Consider the following 25237-nt stretch of genomic DNA (forward strand, 5'->3'; position numbering starts at 1 on the left):
TTGTTTTAAACAGGTATGAATCAAGAATTAAATAACACTCATATACGACGCAAAAGGGCAATACTGGACCTTGCTGCAATGATTGAATGTGGTACTGGGCGCTCCCCTCTGGCATATGTTGGTTATGGATGTTATTGTGGAATAGGAGGAGAAGGATCACCAAAGGACAGGGCAGATTGGTATGTTCATTTACAGATGTCTTGTTATTTCTGAATATGTCAAAGCTATTGCTGGACAATGTTGGATATTAAGATGTACATTTAAATGCAAGGTATAGTAAGGTGTATTCTATATCTTTTTATAAACATTGTGCTTTTACTGTATATTGCAATATACAAAAGCAATATTTTTTGGATGCAAATTTGTTTTTTTTATGTAAATGATGAATTTTAGTACGGGGTCAATCCACCCAAAGCAAACAGCTTATGGTGGATAATAGCAAGGTGAATCAGCAGGCACTGTGTTACATCTCTTGGTATGTGTCTGTACTTCTAAACTGGAAGGATTTGGTTGAGAGTGCTACTGGATCGCAGGTTTTCATGTGTCAATAATATAATTAGGCTGTCCCTGAGCCACAATTACCATTTATCTACCGTGTGTGAAAACTTGGAATGCAGAGGAAAAGAGGGCACCAAGAAAAATGAATTGATGTAGTGATTATAAATTATCATCTTTAATAAAAATGAGTAGTAAATTAGTATTAAAGGTTGAGCGCTTTAGAGGGAAAGAACCGTAGGGTGGTGACATAAACCGAACAAACCAGTATAGTGGTATTCAGTTCATACATGTAGGTAAAAGTTCAAATTAGATAAAATACAAAAAGTCCATGTGCTCTGATGGGGAGCACTGTGGTAGAGGGGCAGCCAGCTGTCAGAGTTAGTAGCAGCTCTGTTGAAATGGGAAGATAAAAACACACATGCGACGCCACTCTACAGTAAGTGCAGCATACTATGAGGGATACACGTTTAATATAGATACACTCACATTGTTGCAAAGGGAAAAAGGCATGTAGATGTATAGACCTGCGTGGTGCCAGAGTCCGGGTGAGGAGCTGTCATCTGCGGGGTCCTGCTTTGCCGGCTGCGTCGGTGGTGTCCGGGGCTCCGGGGCAGTGGGCAGGGATGCAGTCAGCTTGGTATCACCTAGATGATCGTGAGGCAGCAGTAGGCGGGATCAAGAGGGAGCATTCGGAGCATGCATGCTCCTTCTTCAAGCCTCCTGGGCTGCCATCTTCACTGGGGTTAAGTAGAGGTGGCGGAGTTGGCAGATCACAAGGCTCACCGCGCCGACTCCGCCTACCTTCCACACCATACCACACAGTGGATGGCCACAGGAGTGATCAAAGGTGCTGTGATCATGTGGTATATCGGCTCATAGATAAAAAGTAATATGGAGTACAATGAAAGAATTAAAAACTCTATTACAAGAGGTTTGCAAGGGATTTTGTTGGAGCATACATACATAAAAATGAAATGGAAGTAAATATTATCATGCCAAAAATAAAGATAGGGTTAGAAAATTCCCTCCCCCAGCCAGCAGGCAGCGGGTGTCTCTCGCCACCACCACTCCACTTGTGGGTAGTGTTGGTCAGGGATAGAGCCGAGCGGGAGGAGGGACTCGGCTGCAGCAGAGACGAGGGAGGCCAGAATCAGTGAGGCCCCGCCCCTGAGCCATCGCATCAGGTCTGAGATTGGACTTGTGACTCGAGTGGCGAGTCTCCAAAAGTCAGTGGCGGCGCGGCGGACTCAGCAACAACCGCTCACGGACACCAGTGTTAGTGTGCGGACACCTTGCTGACCCCTGCCTACAATCCAAAATCACCCCCGGGGGGCTTAGGATCAAACATAGATGCTCATTCCTTCATCCCCCACCTACTCCAACAATGGGAACACATCTCTGAATCCTGTTCCCAGAAATGGATGGGTATCATCATTGAACAGAGAGAGACCTAAAAATACAGGAATTAACCCAGGCACTAAAAAGGCTCATTGAGATTCTCGGTCACAACAGGCGTAACCTACCACTCAAATGGCTACAGATACTTAAAGAGGAAAACCAAAACATCTGAGAATAACGTTAACACAGCCAGCCGTCCGTCCGTCCGTCCTTCTGCCTGCAATGATCACAGAGCCCATGTGATCCTGCTATATAGGATCGCATGTCTCTGTGATCATTTCAAAAGCCCAACCCCCCCACAGTTAGAATCACTCCCCTAGGCTTACATTTAACCCCTTGATCACCAATAGAATTAACCCCTTCCCTGCCAGTGTCAATATTACAATAACAGTGCATATTTTTAGCACTGATTTCTGTAGTAATGTCACTGGTACTTCCAAAAGTGTAAAAAATGTCAGTCAGGGGTCCGATCTGTCTGCCGCAATGTCACAGTCCCGCAAAAAATTGAAAATTGCCGCCATTACTAGTAAAAAAAAAAAAAAACCACAATAACAAATGACAAATCTTTCTCGTAGTTAGTAGACGCAACAGCTTTTGCGCAAACCAATCATAATATGCTTATTGCGATTTTTTTTTACCAAAAATATGTAGCAGAAAACAAATTTGCCTAAAATGTTAAAAAATTTTGATTTTTACATTTTTTTTGGGAATGTCATTAATGTGAATGTGAAAAATACTGTTTTTTTTTTCAAAATTGTCGCTATTTTTATGTTTATAACGCAAAAAATAAAAATCGCACAGGTGATCAAATACCACCAAAAGAAAGCTCTATTTGTGGGGAAAAAAGGACGTCAATTTTATTTGGGTACAGCGTCGCACGACCGCGCAATTGTCCATTAAATAACGCAGTGCCGAATCGCAAAATAGGGCCTGGTCATTAAGCAGGAAAATCTTCTGGTCCAGAAGTGGTTAAAAAAAAAAAACAGCCCCCAATAAGCTCTCCCAGAATTCCGACATCATAATCAAGCCAGCAGATAAGGGTGGAGGAATTATAATACAGGACAAAGACCAATATCTAAAAGAAGCCTACAGGCTTCTATCCGACAAAAACACTTATTCCCGACTACGGAGTGACCCTCTACCCCAGTTCAGCGAAGAAGCCAGATCTTTAGTCACCAAAGTGCTGGCCGATAGACTCATCATCAAAGCTAAAGCCTGCTTCCTCAGCAGAGATGTTTACTGCACGCCCTACTTCTACCACCTGCCAAATATCCATAAGAGCCTTGACAACCCCCCTGGAAGCCCCATATTGGCCACGAAAAGTGTCACCAATTGTTTCTCTATGTACATAGATCACTTTCTTCAGCCTCTAGCTCAGCAGTTAGCCTACATACGGGATGGTATAAATCTCAGACACCTTGAAGAATTACAGGTGGGAACCCACTCATCTATGGGTGTCCCTGGATGTCAATTCATTATAAACCTCTATCCCCCATGACGTTGGCCTTCAGGCAGTACAACACTTCCTTGTCCTAGATACACTCATCAACCTCCAACAGGCCCAGTTCATACTAGATGCCACACAGTTCTGCCTCAGCCACAACTACTTCATGTTGGATGACCACTACTACCTGCAGATTCAGGGCACAGCCATGGGGGCACATTTTGCCCCAGCTATGCCAACCTCACCAGGGGCCTTTGGGAACATCAGTCTATCTGGCATACCAACCCTTTTTCTAGGAACCTGGTATTATTTGGTAGGTACATCTATGACATTATTGACATTGGGATGGTCTACGTACACTGGTTGATGACTTTGTTGCCTACTGTATTTCCAACCCCCCCGGGGCTTATCCTTCACATCTGTCTGTGCCAACAACCTTGCTTTCCTAGGTCTGAAACCATGCCATACAGATAGCAATGTATTTGCGAAAAACTATGTCAAGCCCACTGTGGGAAATTCCTTCCTCCGCTTCCACAGCTGTCACCATCCTCGCTGGATTTTAAACATCCTGAAAAGTGAATTTTGTCATCTTCCACACAACTGTACACGTAACGAAGACTACATATCTCAAGAACACGTTCTACAAAAGAAATTTGATGAAAAAGGATACCCATCCTCCTTGGTCCAGAACGCCTTCTCCACATACCTGTCGGAACAACCTAACACCAATAAAAACTCCAATGACACATAATACCAACTGGTTAGGTTCATCACAAAGTTCCACAACCAACACGAATTTCTTCAGAGACATTGGGGGATACTTTGTCAAGATCCCCACCTCAAAAACTCCATCACAGACATCCCTAAAATTATGTACAGGAAAGCACGGAACATCAAATGCATGATAGCTCCCAATAAGATGAAAACAACCAAGAATACTACTATCCCCCATCCTACCTTCTCCAATGTAAAGGGAATATTCCAAATTAAAATGCCTCACCTGTAAACGCGTACAACACAGGCTCAAACAATTCACTACAAAGAACAAAACCTACAAAATCAACGACTTTTACACCTGTTTGTCTGAATTTGTTATCTACTGCCTGTCTTGTCCGTGTAATCTCCTCTACGTGGGACATACCATCAGAACACTACGCAAGAGATTCAGGGAACACGGGCGCGCAGTAGAGCAAGAGACCAATAAATATAGTGCCCCCAGATACTTTAACGAATTCCACCCACAATCCGCTGCAGCACTCAGGGTCTGGATCATAGAGTCCGTGCCCAGGGATCTCCCCCGAGCCAAACGTTTGAAATGTCTCTGTGAGAGAGAGACTTTCTGGATTTATACTCTTGCCTCAATGAGGAACTGGAAATCCAATCCATCCTATAACTCCAGTTCCTAACTCTTGTACCTTATACCCCTTATACAGTACAGTGTATAAGTACGTTTATAGTACATATCCTAAGAGCCTCTAACCATATATCCGAAATGCCCTTCCTTTGCAATTCTATCTAGTTTTGCCCCATCTATATCACTACTGTTGTCTATTATTGTCTCATCCAGTAATACCGCTACCTTAGATCTGTAATAATCCAAGGTTATATTAGATTATATTATATATCTGACACTTAGATTCTACACCCTCCATGGTTTGCCTCTTGTCAGATAATGCTTTAGAGAAACTGCACAGTTTTTTGGATGCATTTTTCGACGGGAGGCATTTTTCAACAGAACACTGGCAATGCGGGACCCTGCAGATGACAGCTCCTCATCTGGATTCTGGCACCACACAGCTTTATACAGCTACATGCCTTTTTTCCTTCACAACAATCTGAGTGTATCTATATTAAACGTGTATCCCTCATAAATGCTGCACTTAGAGTTTCGCTGCTTGTGTGTTTTTAATCTTCCTATTAAAAGTACTATTAAAAAGTAATAGCCAATGTGATTTGAGAGTTACAAATTCCTCCTTCTTCAGGGTGTACAACACAGTTACATTATTTGTCTCAGTTTGTTTCTTTGTTACAATAATCTAAAGCCTGATTAAACCTGTAGTTTATAAAACAACTAAATAAATTGCAAGTCATTAAAAACACAAGGTGTGCAAAGTTTACAGTTGGTTTTCTTTAGAAAGCAGCTGCATCCTGGGTAGAAAAGCCTCTCCCCTGCCAGCAGGTACATGGTGGGTTCCGGTTCTTTCTGGGGAAGCAGTGGTCTTATTGCAAAGGTACTAAAAGCCCTATACTGAGTCAGGCCATTATTATTGTTATTATTATACTGAATTTATATAGCGCCAACAATTTGTGCGGCGCCTTGCAAAGGAGCCAGAGCACATATAATACAATTCAATACAAGGGGATTAGGTAGGCCCTGTTTGTTGAGCAGTAAGTGAATATATAAGTGTGGCAGCTTAAAAACTGGAATTTTAACCACTTCTGGACCGGAAGGATTAATGACCAGGCCATTTTTTGCGATAACGCACTGTGTTAATTTAACTGAAAATTTTGCAGTCGTGCGATGCTGTACCCAAATAAAATTTATGTCCCTTCTTTTCCCACAAATAGAGCTTTCTTTTGGTGGTATTTGATCACCTGTGCAATTTTTATTTTTTTGCGCTATAAACAAAAAAAGAGCAACATTTCTGAAAAAAAAAAAAAAAAAAAAATATTATATATATATATATATATATATATATATATATGTTTCACATTCTGCTACATAACATTCCCAAAAAAAAAATCAAAATAAGCGGATTTTGATTGGTTTGCGCAAAAGTTATTGTGTCTACAAACTAGGGGAAAGCTTTATGTCATTTTTTTTATTTATACTAGTAATGGCAGCGTTTTGCGATTTTTAGCGGGACTGCGACATTGCGGTGGACAGATCGGACCCCTAACTGACATTTTTGACACTTTTGGGGGGACCAGTGACATTACTACATCACTGATCAGTGGTAAAAATATGCACTGTTACTGTAATAATGACATTGGCAGGGAATGGGGTTAACCTAGGGGTGATCAAAGGGTTAAGTGTGAGCCTAGGGGAGTGTTTACTATCTGTATGGGGGAAGGGCTTGTGAAATGATCATAGAGACCTGTGATCCTATATAGCAGGATCACAGGTGCTCTGTAATCATTTCAGAGAAAAGAACGGTCAGCTGTGTTTACAACAGCTGATTGTCCTTCTCTCTTACCGGGGATCGATCGCGGTTGCTCGGCGGCAACGTAGGGCTACGTTGGTTCGCGCAGGAGAGCCAGCCTACCACAGTAAATCTGCGGCAGGCGGTCTTAAAGGTGTTAAACAGTGGTAGCTACATATTTCTCAATTTTTTCCTTTATGTTTCTAAACAATTTTTACATAAAATGCAAAAATGTAGCAGTTTGTAAAAAAGCATTTCATTTTAATCACTAATTCATGTGCTTTTATCTCCCTTCTTCCCCCTGTTCTCCCAATCTTTTCCTATGCTCATTCAACTAATTTAGTTTGTTGCTTTTACACTATTGGGGAAAATGCCAACACACAAATTATTCTTGAACAATGTTCATTCTGTCTGCCAGGTGCTGCCATAAACATGACTGTTGTTATGGAATTGCAGAGCAAAATGGATGTTTGCCTAGATCCGATATTTATGAGTGGAGCTGTACCGATGACACATGTATCAAATGTGGTAACTATACTACATAATTTATAGATGCTTTAATTAATGTGGTGATTTTTTATTTTAGTTTTTATATACTATTCAAAGATATCTCAGTATTAGGTTCAATAAACTTTTATGGACCGCAGGTGCTTAGCATCCCCGGTTTCATGTTTTGTGTCACATTTGACACTCATATTTACCAACTATTAGGGCATATTTACACTATATGCGGTAGCAGATATTTTAATGCGGGGTAAAATATCCGCCACTGCAAGGACACACAGGAAACAATTTTTCCTATGTGACCCATTAACATTGCAACACAGCCTACAGCTGCGCTGCAGAGTGCTACAATAAAATGCAGAAATGCTGCAGCGCACCGTGCAAAATAGTATGGCACTGTATAGGAGCACAGCGTATCACACCGCTATACGTTGCTAAGAATTAAGTGTGCATTTTGTACAATTCAAGTTTGTACAAAAAAAAAGGGAGCTGTGTGATGCGCTGAATCATGCACCGGTGTCCGTATAGTCCATACACCAGTCATTCCTAACCAGGGTTCCATGGAACCCATAAAAATCAAGCAGACGTTTCTGGGAGTTCCTTGAGCTGGGGCTGGCTGAGTTCCCATTTGATGGTGGCTACAGAGTTTTTGGGCCAAATCACTTTGAAGAGCCAGCAGTATGGCACAAATTATCTTTTTAGCTGTCTTTAAGGGGGGTGTTCTTCTCACTGACCATCAATGTAAGCTTCATTTTTTAAATGCTATCTAATGAGTTGTTTTTAGTAGGGGTTCCCCTAGACTTTATAATTATTTCAAAGGTTTCTCTGGGTTAAAAAAGGTTGAGAAAGGCTGCTTTACAGTCAGCTTTCATCCAAAACTAAATGTCCAGGCCCACCTCACGTCAGCTCACAATGGGTTAACAACTCCTCTGGAGCCCACAGAACCACCTCTTCCTAGCCAAATAAAAGACAGCCCCTCCCCCAACTAAAGTGTTGTTCTTTTTTGGTCATGCTCCAGGCCACCTGTTGATTGCAGTTGGTAAGTACTTTGTTTGCTACAACTACATTACTCCCTATGGATCCTACCCCTCCATGTTCTGCCCCTCATGGAGTTGGAAGACCCAAAATATTGGAAGTAAACCCTTCTAAAAACTGGGCGCTAGGCTGCGGGCAAATGATGCTTACACAGCATTGATATTTTACAGGTGCTGTATTATAAAAGCTCTGCAATGTCATCATTACCTCTCCCTCTGGTTTTTTTCCTGTCTTGTATATGCAGTGCACCCCACTGCACTCCTGACTTTATTTTCAGCCTGAGAGCAGCTGTGGATGATGTCATGGGGGGCAGGGAGATTGGGGCAGAACGGAATGGTATCTGCTAGGTGTCAAGCAATGGCGTAAACAGTCTTGGAAGTCTACAGAGGAAGACTTGTTGCTGTTACTCCCTGCTGTGAAGTGTGTTCCTGGGGAGCCGTCAGTTTTTTTCTCAGATTCTGGATGTGTCTCCTGTTTGCCTCTGAATGTGCTGTCTTGGCCCCACTGCTATGCTGTGTGCTCCTGTGGGTTTGACAGCCTGACTGGTTTTGTGTCAGACTCCGACTGTGTCTCCTGTCTGCCTCTAGAAGGGCTGCTTGAGCTCACCTGCTGCTGCTTCTAAAGTAAATGGATGAAGGCAGAGGAGTCCAATGCCTCGTACACACGTACCGATCGGCCGTCTTTTGTCCAGGGCTGTCCTGTCCGCTGAAAAGTGCAAAAGACTGCATACGAATTTTATCCGCCGACTTCAGAAGTGATGTCATGTGATGGTTAACTTTCCCTGTGTTTTTTCTTCTCTGAGCATGCCCAGTCTTGCAAATCTGCTGATTGTCGGCCGAATTCTGTACTGACTGGCGAACAATCGGCCGTTCTGGTGTTGGCCAACAAAAATTTTAATGCTTGCACGACAGATTCTGTTCGGCCGAAAATGCGCTGTCGGCTGTCGGAAGCATCGTACTAACAAGCCTACAATCGGCCGATCGGTCGTTGGCTGAATATTTACGGCCGACAATCGGTACGTGTGTACGGGGCTTTAAAGAGACAGTGTGCATGTTTTTACGTGAGAGGTAATATCATTTTTTCTATATATTTTGTTCAAAGATGAGCTTGCCACACCAGTTAGTGGCACAAAAATTCAACCAAAGGGCGGAGGGGGCAACGTGGGACATGTTTTCAAAAGAGTGCTAAAGGACTGCAAATTATGTTTTGGCTTATTTTAGGAGCAGAAATCCTGAACTCAAATGGTCCAAAAAACATAAGACCGCCAACGATCATCTTTTCCTGCCCAGGACAATCCCATGCAGTCCTCCACAGGGTGGCTTTCATGCTCCCCAAGCAATTCATGTGGCACTGGCTCACATGCGTTTGTCAGCATAAAAAGGAAATGCCTCGGCCAGCCCAGGGTGCATTTTGGACCTGCATGCAGTTTGCAGTGGCAGAGAAATGAAATTGCAATAATTGCCTCACAAGGAAGTGGATATGAAAAATTCTAAGCCCTATTGAGGAGGCTATAGCTTAACCACTTGCCGACCGCCCACAGTATATTTACTGCGGCAGTCCGCCCCTCACAGGCAAAGCGACGTAGTACTACGTCGCTAGCCTGTGAGGCTCTAGGGGGCGAGCGCGCGCCGCCGCAGGCGCGCTCCCGCCCCCGCTCATTCACGGACCCCCCCCGCGCGTGTGCCCGGCGGACACTCGTGATTGTCCGTTACAGCGGGAGAAAGGCAGGCGGCTAATGTAAACACAACCGCTTGACATTCCCCTCTGTGTAAGAATTGAGATCATACGGTTCTACTATGTAGGACCGTTGATCTCTGTTCTTACACCTCAAGCCACATCCAATCACAGTTAGAAGCACGCCCCTAGGGACACACTTAACCCCTCCTTCTTAAATAAAGTTAACTCCTTCCCTGCCAGTGTAATTTTTACAGTAACAGTGCATATGTGTAGCACTTACTGTAGTAATGTCACTGGTAACCCCAAAAGTGTCAAAAATGTCAGTCAAGGGTCAAATCTGTCCGCCGCAATGACGCAGTCCCGCAAAAAAAAAAAAAAAAAACGCAGATCGCCGCCATTACTCGTTGAAAAAAAAAAAACAACAAAAATTACAAAAATCTTTCCCTTAGTTAGTAAACGCAATAACTTTTGCGCAAACCAATCAAAATACGCTTTTTTTTTTACCAAACATATGTAGCATAAAACAAAATTGGCCTAAAATGTTAAGAAAGTTGGATTTTTACATTTTTTTTGGGAATTTCATATAAAAAATGTGAAAAATAGTTATTTTTGCAAAATTGACGCTCTTTTTTTGTTTAGAGCGCATGATCAAAAAAAAAAAAAAAAAATCGCACAGGTGATCAAATACCACCAAAAGAAAGCTCTGTTTGTGGGGAAAAAAGGACGTTTTAGGTACAGCGTCGCACGACAGCGCAATTGTCCGTTAAAGTCACGCAGTGCCGAATCGCAAAATTGGCTCTGGTCAGGAAGGGGGTAAAATCTTCCGGGGCTTAAAGCGGCTGTAAACCCTTGTAAAAAAAAAAAAAAAAAACCTGCAAGACAAAGGCATAATGGGCTAGTATGCATCGCATACTAGCCCATTATGTGTAACTTACCTTAGAACGAAGCCCCGACACGGACCCCCGGACTTCGCTGCGGGCGCTGCCATGATCCCTCGGCGTCTCTTCCGGGTTCGGCGGCTCCGGCGCGGTGATTGGCCGGAAGAGACGGCTCCGGCGCGGTGATTGGCCGAAGCTGCGATGACGTCACTCCCGCGCATGCGCACGTGATTTTCCGGCAAGCTCCCGGCAAGTTAATTGAAGGTCCCCCCGGACCTTCAGAGCGCATGCGCCGCTCGCGAGAGCGGCTGCATGCACTGTAAATATCTCCTAAACCATGCCGGTTTAGGAGATATTATTTGTACCTACAGGTAAGCCTTATTATAGGCTTACCTGTAGGTAAAAGTGTCAAAAAGCGGGATACTACCGCTTTAAGTGGATAAAGTATGCTGCAAATATCCATGCTACAAGCAACACAAAAAAGAGCGGAAGAGTTGAAGAATGTATGAAGAAAGGTCAGGTTCACATACTTTAGAGTTCAATCTCATTGGCTCCTTTAGTACCCGGGGCCAGATGCCCTAGCACTGCAAAAAGCATGCAGATATTTCCAAGGGCCTTCTTTTCCCATAATGGCAGAACGTAAGAGAATGTTGGAGAAGAATGGCAGAGACCCCATCAGAAGATCAATTAAAGTAAAAGGTTCTCTCCGCTTTATCCAAATAAGATGGCTGATGCATGTTTATGCACTGTGCTTCCAGGGGTGGATGCTGCCCTCTAGCGTCTGGCGCATCAAGTGTCTGCCTTTTTATAACTCAGTTGCCTTTATAGAATACTTTAATAATCCCAAAGAGAAAATGGGAATTTGTTGAAGATCCTATGGATGGGAAAGTGGACTTGTTCACACCAGATGCAGCCCAGTACCTTTTTATTCTGCATCAAGAACACATGGACAGGGTTTAATTTGGATTCCAATTCTAGTGCAGTCAACAAAATAGAATATGTTACATTGTTTCTGTATGGAGCACATCTGGAAAGTGGCAAAATGCATTGAATGCATTGGAATGCATCAGAAACACATCTGGAACCCAGAAATTGTGGTGATCTGCCATCAGACTTGTAGAGAATCTATACAGTGACAGGTTTTTGCCTGTCAACAAGCAACAAGGTTAACTTTGATATGTACACTGTTTATAAATGGCATTGAATTCAAGACTGGAAACTGCAAGATTTGTCACAGTTTCTGGAGGAATTAAACCTATACCCTGATAGACCTAGTACAAGCTCTAACACAATCAGTCACAGCCATGAGAGCTTTGTGGCTATGCCACTGGAGGGCAGATGGAACTTCCACACAAGCCTTCAACATTTCCTATAATGGGAGGTTTTTGTTTGGTCAAACACTGAACACCACAAGCGAATGACAGGAGGAAAAGTCTGGACTGTGGCCACAGACTAGTAAGAGGAGGCAGCCATCGTTTACTCAAGCCTATTGAAGGGTGCAGGGGGCCAAATCTTATAGGACAGGCTGCAGATTTAACAGATCACAGTGGAGGTGCCTCAAAGTTACTTTTACATGAAATCAAATCCAGAGCAAGTTGCTAAGATGGCTGGAAGGTCTTTTTGAAGGTGTACCCAAATAGTCTCTTCCAGTTGGGGCCAGGAGACCTGAGTGAAGTTAATGACTGTAGCCTTCTTCTGGAGGGTTTAGACGACAATCATCAAAGACCAGTGGGCCCAGAAGACAGTTAGATGGGAGCACAATGGAGAATTCCAAAGTTGACTGCTGAATGCATTTCATTCATGACCAATAGATCTTAGAAGAGAAAATATTTGCAAGATTGTGTTTAAGAATTTATACAGCTACAAGGCCATCAAGCCAGTGATGCCAGAAACATAGAATCATCTGGGGGCTTTTCTCCCCAGTATTTCTAGTATCTAAGGCAGGAGCCTTATCGCCTGTTTCAGTTTGAAGGAATCAAATGTGTACATACACACTAAGAGGTTCAAGATGGAGTCCATGCAGACAGTCACAGGGATAGTTCAGCTGGAGGACCAGTTAGTGTCAATCGACCTGCTGACTCATACTTCCATGTACTGATCAAAGGCCAGATGTCCCTTCCAGTTCAGGTGTCTGCCTTTTACAGAATCTTTTGAAGATCTTGTTGGCAGTGGTGGTACCTTGGGCGTTTCAATTTGCCTTTGAGCTGAGCTGTCTATGGATCAGAAAATCTTTGTGCCTATACAAATTCTGCAAGATTTGGAATTTTGGACATGGCCACTGTGCTTCTTTTGGGGCATGCGTCTCAGCCCAGGAGATCGGATGATTCTGATGGCAGATCCCAGTCTCCGGGGGTTGGGGAGTCCACAACCTGAAGCAACAGGTGCAAAGCCATTGGAGCATGGTGGAATGCAAACTCCCCAATTATCTTGAATGGAAGGAAGCCTTTTCTAGCATTGAAAGCCTTTAAGGATCTTCTTTAAGGGGGCCTGAGTGAAGTTGATTGACAACAAAACAGCATTAGCCTACATTGCTTGCCAAGGGGACACAAGAAGCTTTTTCTTGTTACATCTTGCAACAGAAACTTTTTGCTGGGCAGAGAGCCACTTACAGCAAGTCAACGGTCTTCTTGCCAGGAAGAAAAATCAACTATCAGTTCGGTTAGGCAGAGCCTTTTTCAACAAGTGCCTCAAACCAATAATGTCCCAATGAGGCTTTCCAGCAGTAGATCTCAGGGAGACTCCACTAAACATGTAGCTTCTGATATTTGCAACAGGATTCCAATGCAAAGACTTTATCATACAAGATAGGTTCACAGTTTTATGGAATTTTCCGTTTGATCTTTGTCTCTCTCCGGGTTCCTTAAATATAAAGGTGCTTCTGAAAATTTGGACAGAATTGAGTCCATGCCATACAGGTCCTTTCCACCTACCGAGAAGGCCTTGGCTTTCACTGCTCCCCTAGATGTCATCAGCACCACCAAACCCGTTTCTGGTCAAATTACATTTTTTATGGCAAGGTCAGTGACAGCATCCCAATCAAATGAGACTACTTTATTAGCATGGCCAGACTAGAGGTGCAGGGATTCTGATCCGAGGTTTTTCAGACCTTGGTGAAGACCAGATCATCATTCATGAACACTAAATATGAGAGGATATGAAAGAAGTTTGTTTTGTTTGTTCAGCAAAAGATTTCTCTGTGTCCCCTGCTCTAGCCAATATCTTGGATATTTTACAGTGAGTTCTAGAGTGTGGTCTTGCATACAACTCAATTTAAGGTACAGATCTCTACCTTTTCTTTCACAGGCTGGAGATGGGTGGAAAAGTCAGTGACCAGATGCTTCTTGATGTCAACAATCTTTCTATGACCGCAAAGAAAATCCTTGTTAGCTCTTTGGGACTTAGGCTTGAGTCTGAAAGCACTGAAAGGCACCCTTTGCTCCAATGGTTTCATTTCCATTGAAGTTCCTCGCGGTAAAACTAGTTCCTCTGACAGCAACTACTTCAGACAGAAGGATGTTGAAGAGTGCCACACTTTCCTGCAAGGGCCCTTTTGTATTTGTCCTTTTTTTTTTTTGCCAGAAAAATTGATACCAAGTCTATCTCTAAAGTTACATTTTAAAGTGGTATCCAGTTTCCAGCAAAATTGGGAATTAGTCCCTCGAGTTTTCGCACGAGAGTCACTGGGTACACAGCAGGAAGACTTCAGTTCCTTACACATAATCAAGTAGCTAATGGTGTACTCGATCAAAGAGAAAAGTGGACAATCTTTTCATTTAGAGTCAAGAGTCATCCACTGTGCGATTACCAGGGTGATTCGATTGGCATGCAGGAAGTAGGCCTTTCTGCTCTGAAACAGTTGCAAGGTTATTTGACTAGCAGGGTGGCAGCCTTTGGGGCAGTTATGCCAGGATTACTTGGAAGATCTATGTAAGATGGCTAGCTTGAAGTTCTTGCGTGGCCTTCATTCAACCTTACAAATTAGATGTGTGGTCAGCAAGTTTAGGACAAGAGATCAATTCTTTTTGGCTTTAGCAGCTTTTCATTGATGGTAAGTGTCTCTTTTCATGTGTTCTCTCCCACCATATATTCAGCTATGGTATCTCATTGTGTGTTGACCTGAGGTGGGCCAGGAAAATTATGTTAAAGGGGGCAATACACGGTATTAAGAACTGGGGTATGTAAACTTTTTTGATCTGGGTCATTTGGATAGTTTCTTTTGTCATTAAGATTTAAAAAGTGTAAAATAGTTAATTGATAAAAAATGGCTTCAACCAAACACTAACCATGAGTGAAAGAAAAGTTTGTGTTATCATTCATATTCTCTGAGAAATGACCAAGAAATCATAAATTCTGCCAGGATATGTAAACTCATGAGCACAACTGTAAAATGCATGTAATAGGTTTCTAAAATGCTCATAATACGCTTGCAAGACTCTCAAATAAAAACGCCTGAAAATCGCTCTGCTCAAGTGTGAATGGGGCTTTACTGATCTTTATTAGGAAAAAAAATTATCTCAGTGAAAATGCTGCTTCCTGCCCTCAGTGCTTTGTGCTGGCATAGTTGAGTAAAGGCCACACACCTCATTACAAGTTTCCTCACTCAAACTTGCGTTACAGAAGACGAGTGTGTATGTAAGATTGGGTGCTGATTACTGAGATCACTGGGTCTAACTCTAGTGCCTGTTGACCTGCACAGTCATATCTAGACACCCTGGACAATTGTTGTAGCAGAAAAATAAAGGTGAGACTATAAAAAAGGGGTAGTTATTTGTACAATGCCCAACTTCAGTTGGTCTTAAAAGTTTATTATATTGCAGTTTACCAGTTCTTACATGTGGACACTGAACTTGTTTTCAGCAAGTACAGAAACTACCTGTTGATCATGCCAGTGAATTAAAAGGAAAAGCAAGCTATCGTTAGTAAAATATCAATTCTCACCCCAGTGTAATAGAGATGGAAGTGTGACAACTTTGGCTCCTTCATAGAAATGGGGGAGAAGTGAGTGTAGCCACCCTATGAGAAGAATGTGTGTTATTAACAGGAATACCAGATGAAAATACATGAACAAAGCAGGAAAAAAAAAAGACATCTAATGCAGCCAACATATTTAAGGATTAGTAGGCTGGAACATGTTGCATTTTTGTGTTTGGGGCTGAGATACACTTTAAATGTAACACAGAAAAAGCCCAATTTTCAGAAAAGCATTTTTGTGTTTGGGGTTGAGATAAGCTTTAAATGAAATACATAAAAAGCCCAATTTTCAGAAAAGTATAACACCTAAGGAATTTAATTACAGTTTTCTTTTTGCTTCCTGAGAAAATATAGCTTTCAACAGTTAAAAGTTATCATATTATGCTTCGAAATAGCGATTTCACATGACTGAACAATTTCAGGAAAAAAAAATAGCATGAGATAACTCCTCCATATTGGTGAATTAAAGTTAAAAAGGGAACAGGCCTAAAGAAGAGTTACGAGAAGGAGGGAAGTACACCTCACGTCATTGGGTTCATTTTAAACCTTATGTGGGGATATGTAATCCTAGTAATTTTGTTTAAAGAGGAGCATGTTATGTGTGGGCTGTTTATGGAAAATATTTCTGTACAGTCAATTCAAAGTGGTATTTTCTGACCACACAAAGTATACATGCAACAATTACAGTCATGTTTGCTGCAAAACGTGCATTATGTGGCTTTATCCGGATATCCAAGTTCTTTATATTTTTATCATTTAAACACTAGATATCTCTAAATAGACTTAACATAGTTAAATATAGGGAGGAAGTGGTTTGACAGTTTATGCGGCACTGGACATCAGGTGTCCTTTAAACAAGGTTTTGGTATTTATGGAAAGTAATTTTAAGTGAACCGCTCAAATGTTTTAGGTTTTTAATAATCATGATACCAGCAGATACCACTAGTTGCATGGCATTATCCGTGTCTGCCAGAAAATCCTCTTTTACTGTATGTACTTCTTGATAATAGTTTTACTTTGAAAATTTTTAAGCATTCACGTGCAGCTATAACTAAATATCAGTTCACGTGCAGCTGTAACTAAAATATCACTTTAACAACCCTGATTGTACTTTTTTGTAAAATCACAAAAGATGCAGTGCTCAATATGGTAGCAACTAAAATCTATAAGAAGTATTTTAAACCTCCTTTAATCAGTCCACCAAATCATATGTTTAATGCCTGGAAGTGTTTATTTTTTTATTTTTGGACTGCACTGTGGACTATATAGTATATATATATTTTTTTGTCTTTTATTATGTTGTTTTTTGACATACTATTATCAATGTTTACAATACTTCTAATAGTTTGTGTAGTTACTACCATATTGAGAACTGCACATATTAGGAATTAAATAGTTTTACTTTGCTGCCGGGGCCTGACTTGTGGGCAACTGCCATCTTCCATTTTCAGCAAGGGTGCCTCAATGGCCAATAAATTCTAATTGGATGATAAAATTCCAGAAATAAGCAATATCAGGCCCTAGTGAAAAATTAAGCAGAGGTCTATAAAAATTGTTGTTCAGATTCTACAAACAACAAGTAGGAGGCTTAAAATTCATAAGTGGGTAGAGCTGTGACATGCCTAGGGAAGATATAATTGGGGCATTAACTCCTTGCTGTCCAGCATCGACGGCTTGGGTCAATAAATGTGGCTTCACTGTATTCTTCTGCATGGAGCTCCCAGATTTACCACTTTTTTAAGGATGGAACAATGAGAAGGCATCACCCCCTTGAGAACTCAAGGCAAGGCCCAGCCTTGCCTAACCAGATTATAGTCTCACTAGCAATCCATACTCTTTGCTGTCCTGTCACTGCACACAGGTTCTTGATCAAGAGAACTTCCCCTAATGAAATATCGACAATCCAAGCTAGAATTTTAGATTTAGCAAGATAAGTGCTTTACTGTACATTTCCAGTACCATAGCTTCCAACATCTACAGAGCCATCTGTTCGAAATAGACTTCTCAGCTGTTACAATACTTCAGGAAAATTGTTTATTTTCTTAAAGTAAAGCAAAACATATAAAACAGAACAAGACAGAAAGTTTTCACGTGTCAAAAGGAGAGAGAGAAGTATTACGTGTCTTCAGAGTGTAGGATGTTCTTTTCTCATTTCTGCTTGGTCTGTAGATATAGTTGTCTTTAGACGATGTCAGCAAAAAGTGTGTCCTGAAAAGGTAGTAATTCTAAATATAAAAGTAACACCCACTCTTGCATATATGGTTTGAGTCTATAGTAAGAGACATAACTCCACTCAACATACTGACAAAGTTCAAAAATAAATATACATACATAGCAAAATGGCTTCAAAACTAACATTACATTATAACATTCATATGCATTTCAGAGACTTTTCATTTAAAATATTAAACTCTAAATCTCTAACAGCATCTGTTACTTCTGTGGCACATATTCTTTGACTAAGCTCCCTTTGAAAAACATGTCAACACGATGCACTAACTTTCTTTTGCATAACACTTACCAACTAAGGGGTAGCGAGGCTTCCCTCCCCTTTCCAGTGAGGAAAAGTCTAAGTGCCCCCCCAAGGGAGGCGCACAATCAATCAATGTGCACTCTTGTCTTCTGTGCAGGCTCTAGCCAGGAAGGGTTCATCTGCTGCACTGTTGCCCACCATAAAGCCCAGTCCCTCCACCCCCCCCCACTGCTTATATACCCTGGGTGAGGGACATGCGAAGATGGCCAAGCAACTTTAGGGCGCAACCCCAACTTAAATCAGAACTTCACCCAAAAGGAGAAGTTCAGCTTCCCCACCTCCTCCCCAATCACTTTTGGGTGAATTTATTTTTTTGGGAGTGGGCACCTGGTTTTGACAGATACCGCCCCCTACTTCTGCTTGGCTTCCACATGCGCAGTGGGAACCTGGCTGTTAAGCCGCAAGGAGCCCTTAGTAAACCTGCCAGGACCAGTAACCCGAAGACTGGTGAAAAACCGGCCCAGGCAAGGATAGCGCTGAATCCTTGGACAGGTAAGTGTCATTTTATTAAAAGTCAGCAACTACAGTATTTGTGGTTGCTGACAATTTTTTTTTCATACAGCCTGAAGATCCTCTTTAAAAAAAGACCTTATATTCTTCTACAGATCCAAGAGGAAATAGAAAAGTCAAGCATGATAAAAAATAAAGTAATGAAAAGGGGTAAATTAAATATAATTGAGAAAATAAGGTAACAGAACATATCTTAAGCTGGATACACACTATCCAACTTTTGTGGTTAGATTTCCTTCAGATTTACCTTTTCTATGTAGTGCAAGATCCTGCCAGATTGCATGCAAATTGAAAGTGTTTAGGTCTGACCTCATATTATATGGTTTTGGTAAGTCTAAAGGAAAAAGTCTTCAGGAAATCTGATAGTGTGTATGGCCCATTAGGCTTGACTCACACCTATGCATGTTGCTTTTTAGCGTTTCTGTAGTGCTTTTTGCTGTGCTTTCCACGGTTTTCTACACCGATTTTGCTGCGATTTGCGTTTGTTTTTTTTTAAATTGTTGTTGGGCAGATTAAAAAACGCAAAGCAGAAATTGCGGCAAAATCACAGTAAAAACGCACTACATGCTTTTCTGCAGCTTCTCAGTTAAAGCAAAAAAAAAAAAAAAACAGGTTGCGTTTAAAAAAAAAGTCAAATGCATTGATGCGAATGTGTCTAATAGGAACCCATGTTAAAAAAATGTCCTGCATTTCTGCAAAAAGCATTAAAAAACGCATTGGTGTGAATGGAGCCTAACTGTTAATAAGTGTTAAAAAGTGGCTGTGTAATTTATATTAGAATGTCATTCTAGTAAAAAAGAAACCAACAAGATAGTCACTGTTTTCTAGTGTGCTTTAATTATTCTCCCCAAACTATTCTTGCTACATAGAAGGTAAAAGGGCAGATACTGTAATGCATTAGTAAGGTCCTATATTCTGGCCATGTTTTACAATGCTTTATGTTACAGTATATTGTGAGCACTGCTTAGCATTTATATAGCTATTATAGTCTCTATTATAATAAAATGTAGACCTTGATGTACATTTGCAGTGGCTAATCTAGGTTTTGTATCGTAGACTGTATTATGCGGTTGTGTGCAAAGTTCTTTTTCCGTATAGATTTCTTTTTTTTTTTTATAAAGCGCGGTGCTTTACAATATAGTGCTATATCCATGCCTGCATAATAATATGGCTTCTTGTTCTTTAAAAAAAAGGGAGTGGAGAGGTGGTGCTTAGGAGGTGGGACAGTTGAGTATTAACGCCTCTACAGAGACAAAAATAAAATCTCTGCTTATGTATGTCGAATAGCATGGAGGAATACTATAAACTAACACCCTTTGTTTGTACTATTGTTTGTACTGTTGTTACTAGTCATAACATAAGTTAGATATACTGTATCTAGAAAAGCATTGTATTGTACTAGTCAAAGCTATACTTGTTCAGTTAAATAAATATCTCAATTAAAAAAAATTCCATTGCTATAATTGTACAATACCAAGTTGCAGTGCATCGTACGTCAGTACTGTGTAAAACTGCATTGTTACATTGGCAGTCTGTGGAGAACTACACCCCTACATTTGTGGTCAGAGGAAAAGTGCTACGCTGCAGTGGTGGTCAGGACTCAGGATACAGTGGAGAAGTTAGAAGGCGCAGGTGCAGTGGCAGTTTGTGCAGCAGCAATAAGCAGAAGTGCTAGTGTATTGGCAGTTGGTGGAGAAAAATAGGATTTTGAACTTACCCTAAATCCATTTCTCTGAGTTCAATGACGGACATAGCTCTCCATATTCAGAACCCTACAGGAGTAGGACATTAGGCAGAAAAAAAAAAAAAACTTGGCTATGCCTATGGGCAGTTCTAGGTGGTATACATCCCCCTCTTTGCTATAGGCCTTCAGTTTAGTAACAAGCAGTGTCGAAAGTATCAAAACCCCATAGAGGGGTGGGTGCTCTGTCTGTCAATGAACTCAGAGAAATGGATTTTACAATAAGTACAAAAATTCTAATCCCAAGGCTAAACACAATAGCCAACCAGGCAAACAGTCTGCATCATCATAAAGCTGGGAAAAGTAAGCAGCTCTAGAGCAGCCCCTCAACCATTTTACCCCAAAAGAAACCTTAAAATAATATTTAAGTCTTTGGAAACCCCTTCTAAAAGTTACTGTGCGACAGTGGAGAAAATATCCCTTACACTGGTGGTCAGTGGAAAGAGTCCCTTTGAAAGAGAACCTAACAGCAAAAAAGGTAATTGGTGTTATGCTGCTGCCTATGTCAAGTCGTGTAAGCCCTGTGACTACGCAAGCACCATCAGATGGGGGGGTTAATGAGCCAAAGCCCAAGGAACCACAGCAACCCCTTGAGAAACCTTAGTTGAGAATGGTTGCCCTAGAGCAGTGGTCTCCAAACTGCAGCCCTTTGCTTGCCTTTGTCTTGTCCATGGGGCACTATTCCTCCCACTGACACCAATGATGGAGCACTAGGCCTTTCACTGACATCAATGATAGGGCACTATTACTTGCACTATACAGGGAATCCAGAAAGTATTCAGAGCGCATCACTTTTTTCACATTTTGTTATTGTAGCACCCTCCTAGGTAGGTGCTCATGAGAGAGTATAGTTTTTGGCTCTGTCTGCCTATCAAAGGAGCAGCAGGCAAATCTATATTGCTTTATGTCTAGCAGAGAGCAGGATCTGTGAGTTAGGTCTGCTCAGTATGTGACTCATTGAGTCTAGAGAAGTGTTTCACACTGGTCCAATAATAGGGAGGCATGTTGGACAGTGGGAGGAAACCTCACCAAATGGATACATAGGCTTTGATACAGTCCTGGTGATTGGTAGAGACAGGCTGTCGTGGTGCTTTCTGGATACTGTATAAAAGCCAGCAGCACATGTGCTGCAAGGTCTTTGGCTGGTAAACAGAATCCCGGAGGGAGGGTGGCGGCTGCCTCCTCCTCTGTAGCAGTGGTATCAGGAGGTCATCCTGAGGGCCAGAGGAACGGAACTGAACCCAGAGGTCCAGGAAAGCTGACTGAGGGGGAGACACTGGAGACCGTAGAAAAACAGTATCGCAAGTACAGGGGATCGTGTCAAGGGGCATTACGTGAGGAGGGCCACCCCAGAGTGAGATAGTCAGTGGACGGGTGTCAGTGGTCAAGAGAGAGGATACTAGGAGAGTGTCCTGAAGATAATTTAGTCCATCAATCCAAATTCACCTAGTGGCAGGGTGAAAAAGCAGCCTGACTGTATCTTCAGATGTAAATAAAACACCAAAAACCACTACAAACCCCTGGACTGATCATTGACTGAGCCAAGAAGTAAAGTGTTAAATTGTGAATGCCAGTGTTGCTAATGGTAACCCAGGGGGGTACCCAAAAGTGCAATATCAAGCAGCCCTCAAGAGGGCAGTGCTACATTGTTACAGCCTTATTTCAGAATGGATTACATTATTAATTTTTTCTCAACATTCTATGAACAATACCCCATAATGACAACTTGAAAGATGTTTGTTTGAAATCTTTGCAAATGTATTAAAAATAAACGAAAAAAAAAATCACAAATACACAAGTATTCACAGTGTTTGCCATGACACTCAAAACTGAGCTCAGGTGCATCCTGATTCCATTGATCATCTTTGAGATGTTTCTACAACTTGATTGGAGTCCTTCTGTGGTAAACTCAGTTGATTGGACATGATTTGGAAAGGCACACACCTGTCTATATAAGGCCCCACAGTTAAACAGGGCTTTTTAGAGCTAAAACCAAACCATGAAGTCCAAGGAATTGTCTGTATACCACTGAGTCAGGACTGTATAGAGGCACAGATCTGGGGAAGGGTACATAAAAATATCTGCACCATTGAAGGTCCCAATGAGCACAGTGGCCTCCATCATCCATAAATGGAAAAAGTTTGGAACCACCAGGACTCTTCTTAGAGCGGGCCGCTTGGCCAAACTGAGTGTTTGGGGAAGGGCCTTAGTCAGGAAGATGAAAAAGAACCCAATGGTCACTCTGACAGAGCTCCAGCGTTTCCCTGTGGAGAGAGAACCTTCCAGAAGAACAGCCATCTCTGCAGCACTCCACCAATCAGGCCTGTATGGTAGAGTGACCAGACGGAAGCCATTCCTCAGTAAAGGCACATGGCAGCCCGCCTGGAGTTTGCCAAAAGGCACCTGAAGGAGTCTTAAACCATGAGAAACAAAATTCTCTGGTCTGATGAAACAAAGATTGAACTTTTTGGCCTGAATGGCAAGCGTAATGTTTGGAGGAAACAATGCACCGCTCATCATTTGGCCAATACCATCCCTACAGTGAAGCATGGCGGTGGCAGCATCATGTTGTGGAGATGTTTTTCAGTGGCAGGAACTGGGAGACTAGTCAGGATTGAGGGAAAGATGAATGCAGCAATGTACAGACACATTCTTGACGAAAACCTGCTCCAGAGTGCTCTGGACCTCAGATTGGGGTGAAGGTTCATCTTCTAACAGGACAACAACCCTAAGCACACAGCCAAGATAAAGAAGTAGCTACAGGACATTTCTGTCAGAGCCCAGACTTGAACCCGATTGAAAATCTCTGGAGAGATCTGAAAATGGCTGTGCACCGACGCTCCCCATCTAACCGGATTGAGCTTGAGAGGTCCTGCGAAGAAGAATGGGTGAAAACTGCCAAAAAATAGGTTTGCCATGCTTGTAGCATCATACTCAAAAAAAATAAAATAAATAAGACTGCCCAATACTTTGCTGAAGAACCTTTGTCACCAATTACAGAGGCTGTGAATACTTGTGTACTTTTTTTTTGTTTTAATAAATTTGCAAAGATTTCAAACAAACTTCATTCACGTTGTCATTAAGGGGTATGGTTTGTAGAATTTTTGAGGAAAATAAATTAATTTAATCTATTTTGGAATAAAAACTGTAACATAACAAAATGTGGAAAAAATGAAGAGCTGTGAATACTTTCCAGATGCACTGTATGTAGATATTTGCCAGCACACCAAGAATCATAAATTTGGTCCTAAACTGATTTTATTAAAGAAAGATCACATCACAAAAACGGTGTAGTGCAATGTTTCAGAGCCACACAGAACACCTTTCTCTGGCATGTGATCTCTCTTTCATAAAAACCGTTTGGATGAAATTGATGATCCTTGGTGTGCAGGCGCATATCTACAAATCGTACAGGTTCCAGCATCCAGCTGGCGGTTGCTACAGCACCCAGTACCTTAAGAGCTTATTCCAGGAATGTGTGCGATAGGAATATGGACTGTTGACTATTCCTCCCAATGGCACCAAAGATGGGGCCTATTCTTAGCACTGACATCAATGATGGGGCACTATTCCTCCCACTAATGCCAATAATGGGGCATTTTTACTCCAATTGACGCCAGAGCAGTTTCTACTCACACTGGCCACTGTCCAGCCCCCACAAAGTCTGAAGGACACTAAACTGGACCTTTGTTTAGAAGGTTTGGAGATTCCTGCCCTAGAGCAATGGATCATGCTGAAAGTGGTTGGCTGCAATGTCCATGGCCTTTTCAAGATACAGTACATGTTTAATATGAATCTGTCTTCTATAATTAGTAGGTAAATAAAATGCCAGCTATGATACAACTAGATTCTAACTAATGAAAAAAAAAATATGTTTTTCTTTCAGGTAAAACAAATGATCGCTGCCAAAAAATTCTGTGCTATTGTGACAAACAATTAGCTGAATGTTTGAGACAAGCACCTTACAATAACAAGTATACTCTGTATCCCAATTTTCTATGTGGTAGAAAGACTCCATCCTGCTATTATAGAGAATGGCACCCACGTCTCAGAAAGCAAGCACATGCTGGATAAACAACAGTTTCATGGAATGTGACTTGTGTAAAATCTGTCTGGACACATTCCATAGTGATTGGATGAAGGTGACTGAGTTGCCCGTGTGGATATAAATGATGGGGTATGTCCCTGACACCAATTTAAAAGGAAGAATCTACTTGGACAAGCAGTGAAATGCCTTCAACATTAACTTCTATTAAAATTCAGGAGTGTATCAGAATTTATTTTTTGCAAACAGAGATAAAATATGACCAATTTGTAGCATTTGTTACTGTCCCATGATCGTTTGCTTGATTATATGTTTTAAAGAGGAAGTAAACTTTGTTGGAGGGGGTGAGCTTTTGCCATACTTGCAGGTATGGCACACACCTACCTACCCTTCTATGCTGTGCTCAAGTAATGATTGGTCCAGGCACCCATCACAGTTGTATCCTCTGCCACTGCCATCTCTGCTTACGATTATTTTGGGTACTCTGAAAACCCTCAGCAATTCAGCAACAACTAATGTGACTTCTGCATTTGCGCACAGAAGTTACATCATCCCCGACCCATGGCCCAATGAGCTGGGAGCGTACACTGCACTGTGCATGCGCTGTACAACTACAAAGATAATAAAAAAAATTGCTAGGTAAAAGAGGAAGATAGTTAGCATGCCTCTTCTGTCAAAAAATCCTACTTTGTAGCATATTATATTTTTAAAGTTGAATTTTGCTTTAAATCACACTTGCTTCCATTACCAGTCATATGTTTCAATAGAGGCAATTGATTGCTAGCAATGTTAGTTTCCCCACATGCAGTCTTTATTAGGGGAATTTATGGGTAGCTTGTCTTCCCTTAGCTATTCGGATA

General features: G+C 41.6%; 1 protein-coding gene across 1 annotated transcript in view; it reads left to right on the top strand.

Moving 5' to 3' along the window:
- PLA2G10 (phospholipase A2 group X) overlaps positions 1–25002 on the top strand; it is a 35876-nt gene extending 10874 nt beyond the window's left edge. The window contains exons 2-4 of the mRNA XM_082262482.1: positions 14–179; positions 6902–7011; positions 24219–25002. Of these exons, the coding sequence (XP_082118608.1) occupies positions 14–179; positions 6902–7011; positions 24219–24406 (464 nt within the window). The 3' untranslated portion in view covers positions 24407–25002. The remainder of the gene's footprint in view (positions 1–13; positions 180–6901; positions 7012–24218) is intronic.
- Positions 25003–25237: the final 235 nt, after the last annotated feature.

Source organism: Pelophylax lessonae (assembly GCF_965119305.1).
Source record: "Pelophylax lessonae genome assembly, chromosome: 6".
In the NCBI taxonomy this organism is placed as follows: domain Eukaryota; kingdom Metazoa; phylum Chordata; class Amphibia; order Anura; family Ranidae; genus Pelophylax; species Pelophylax lessonae.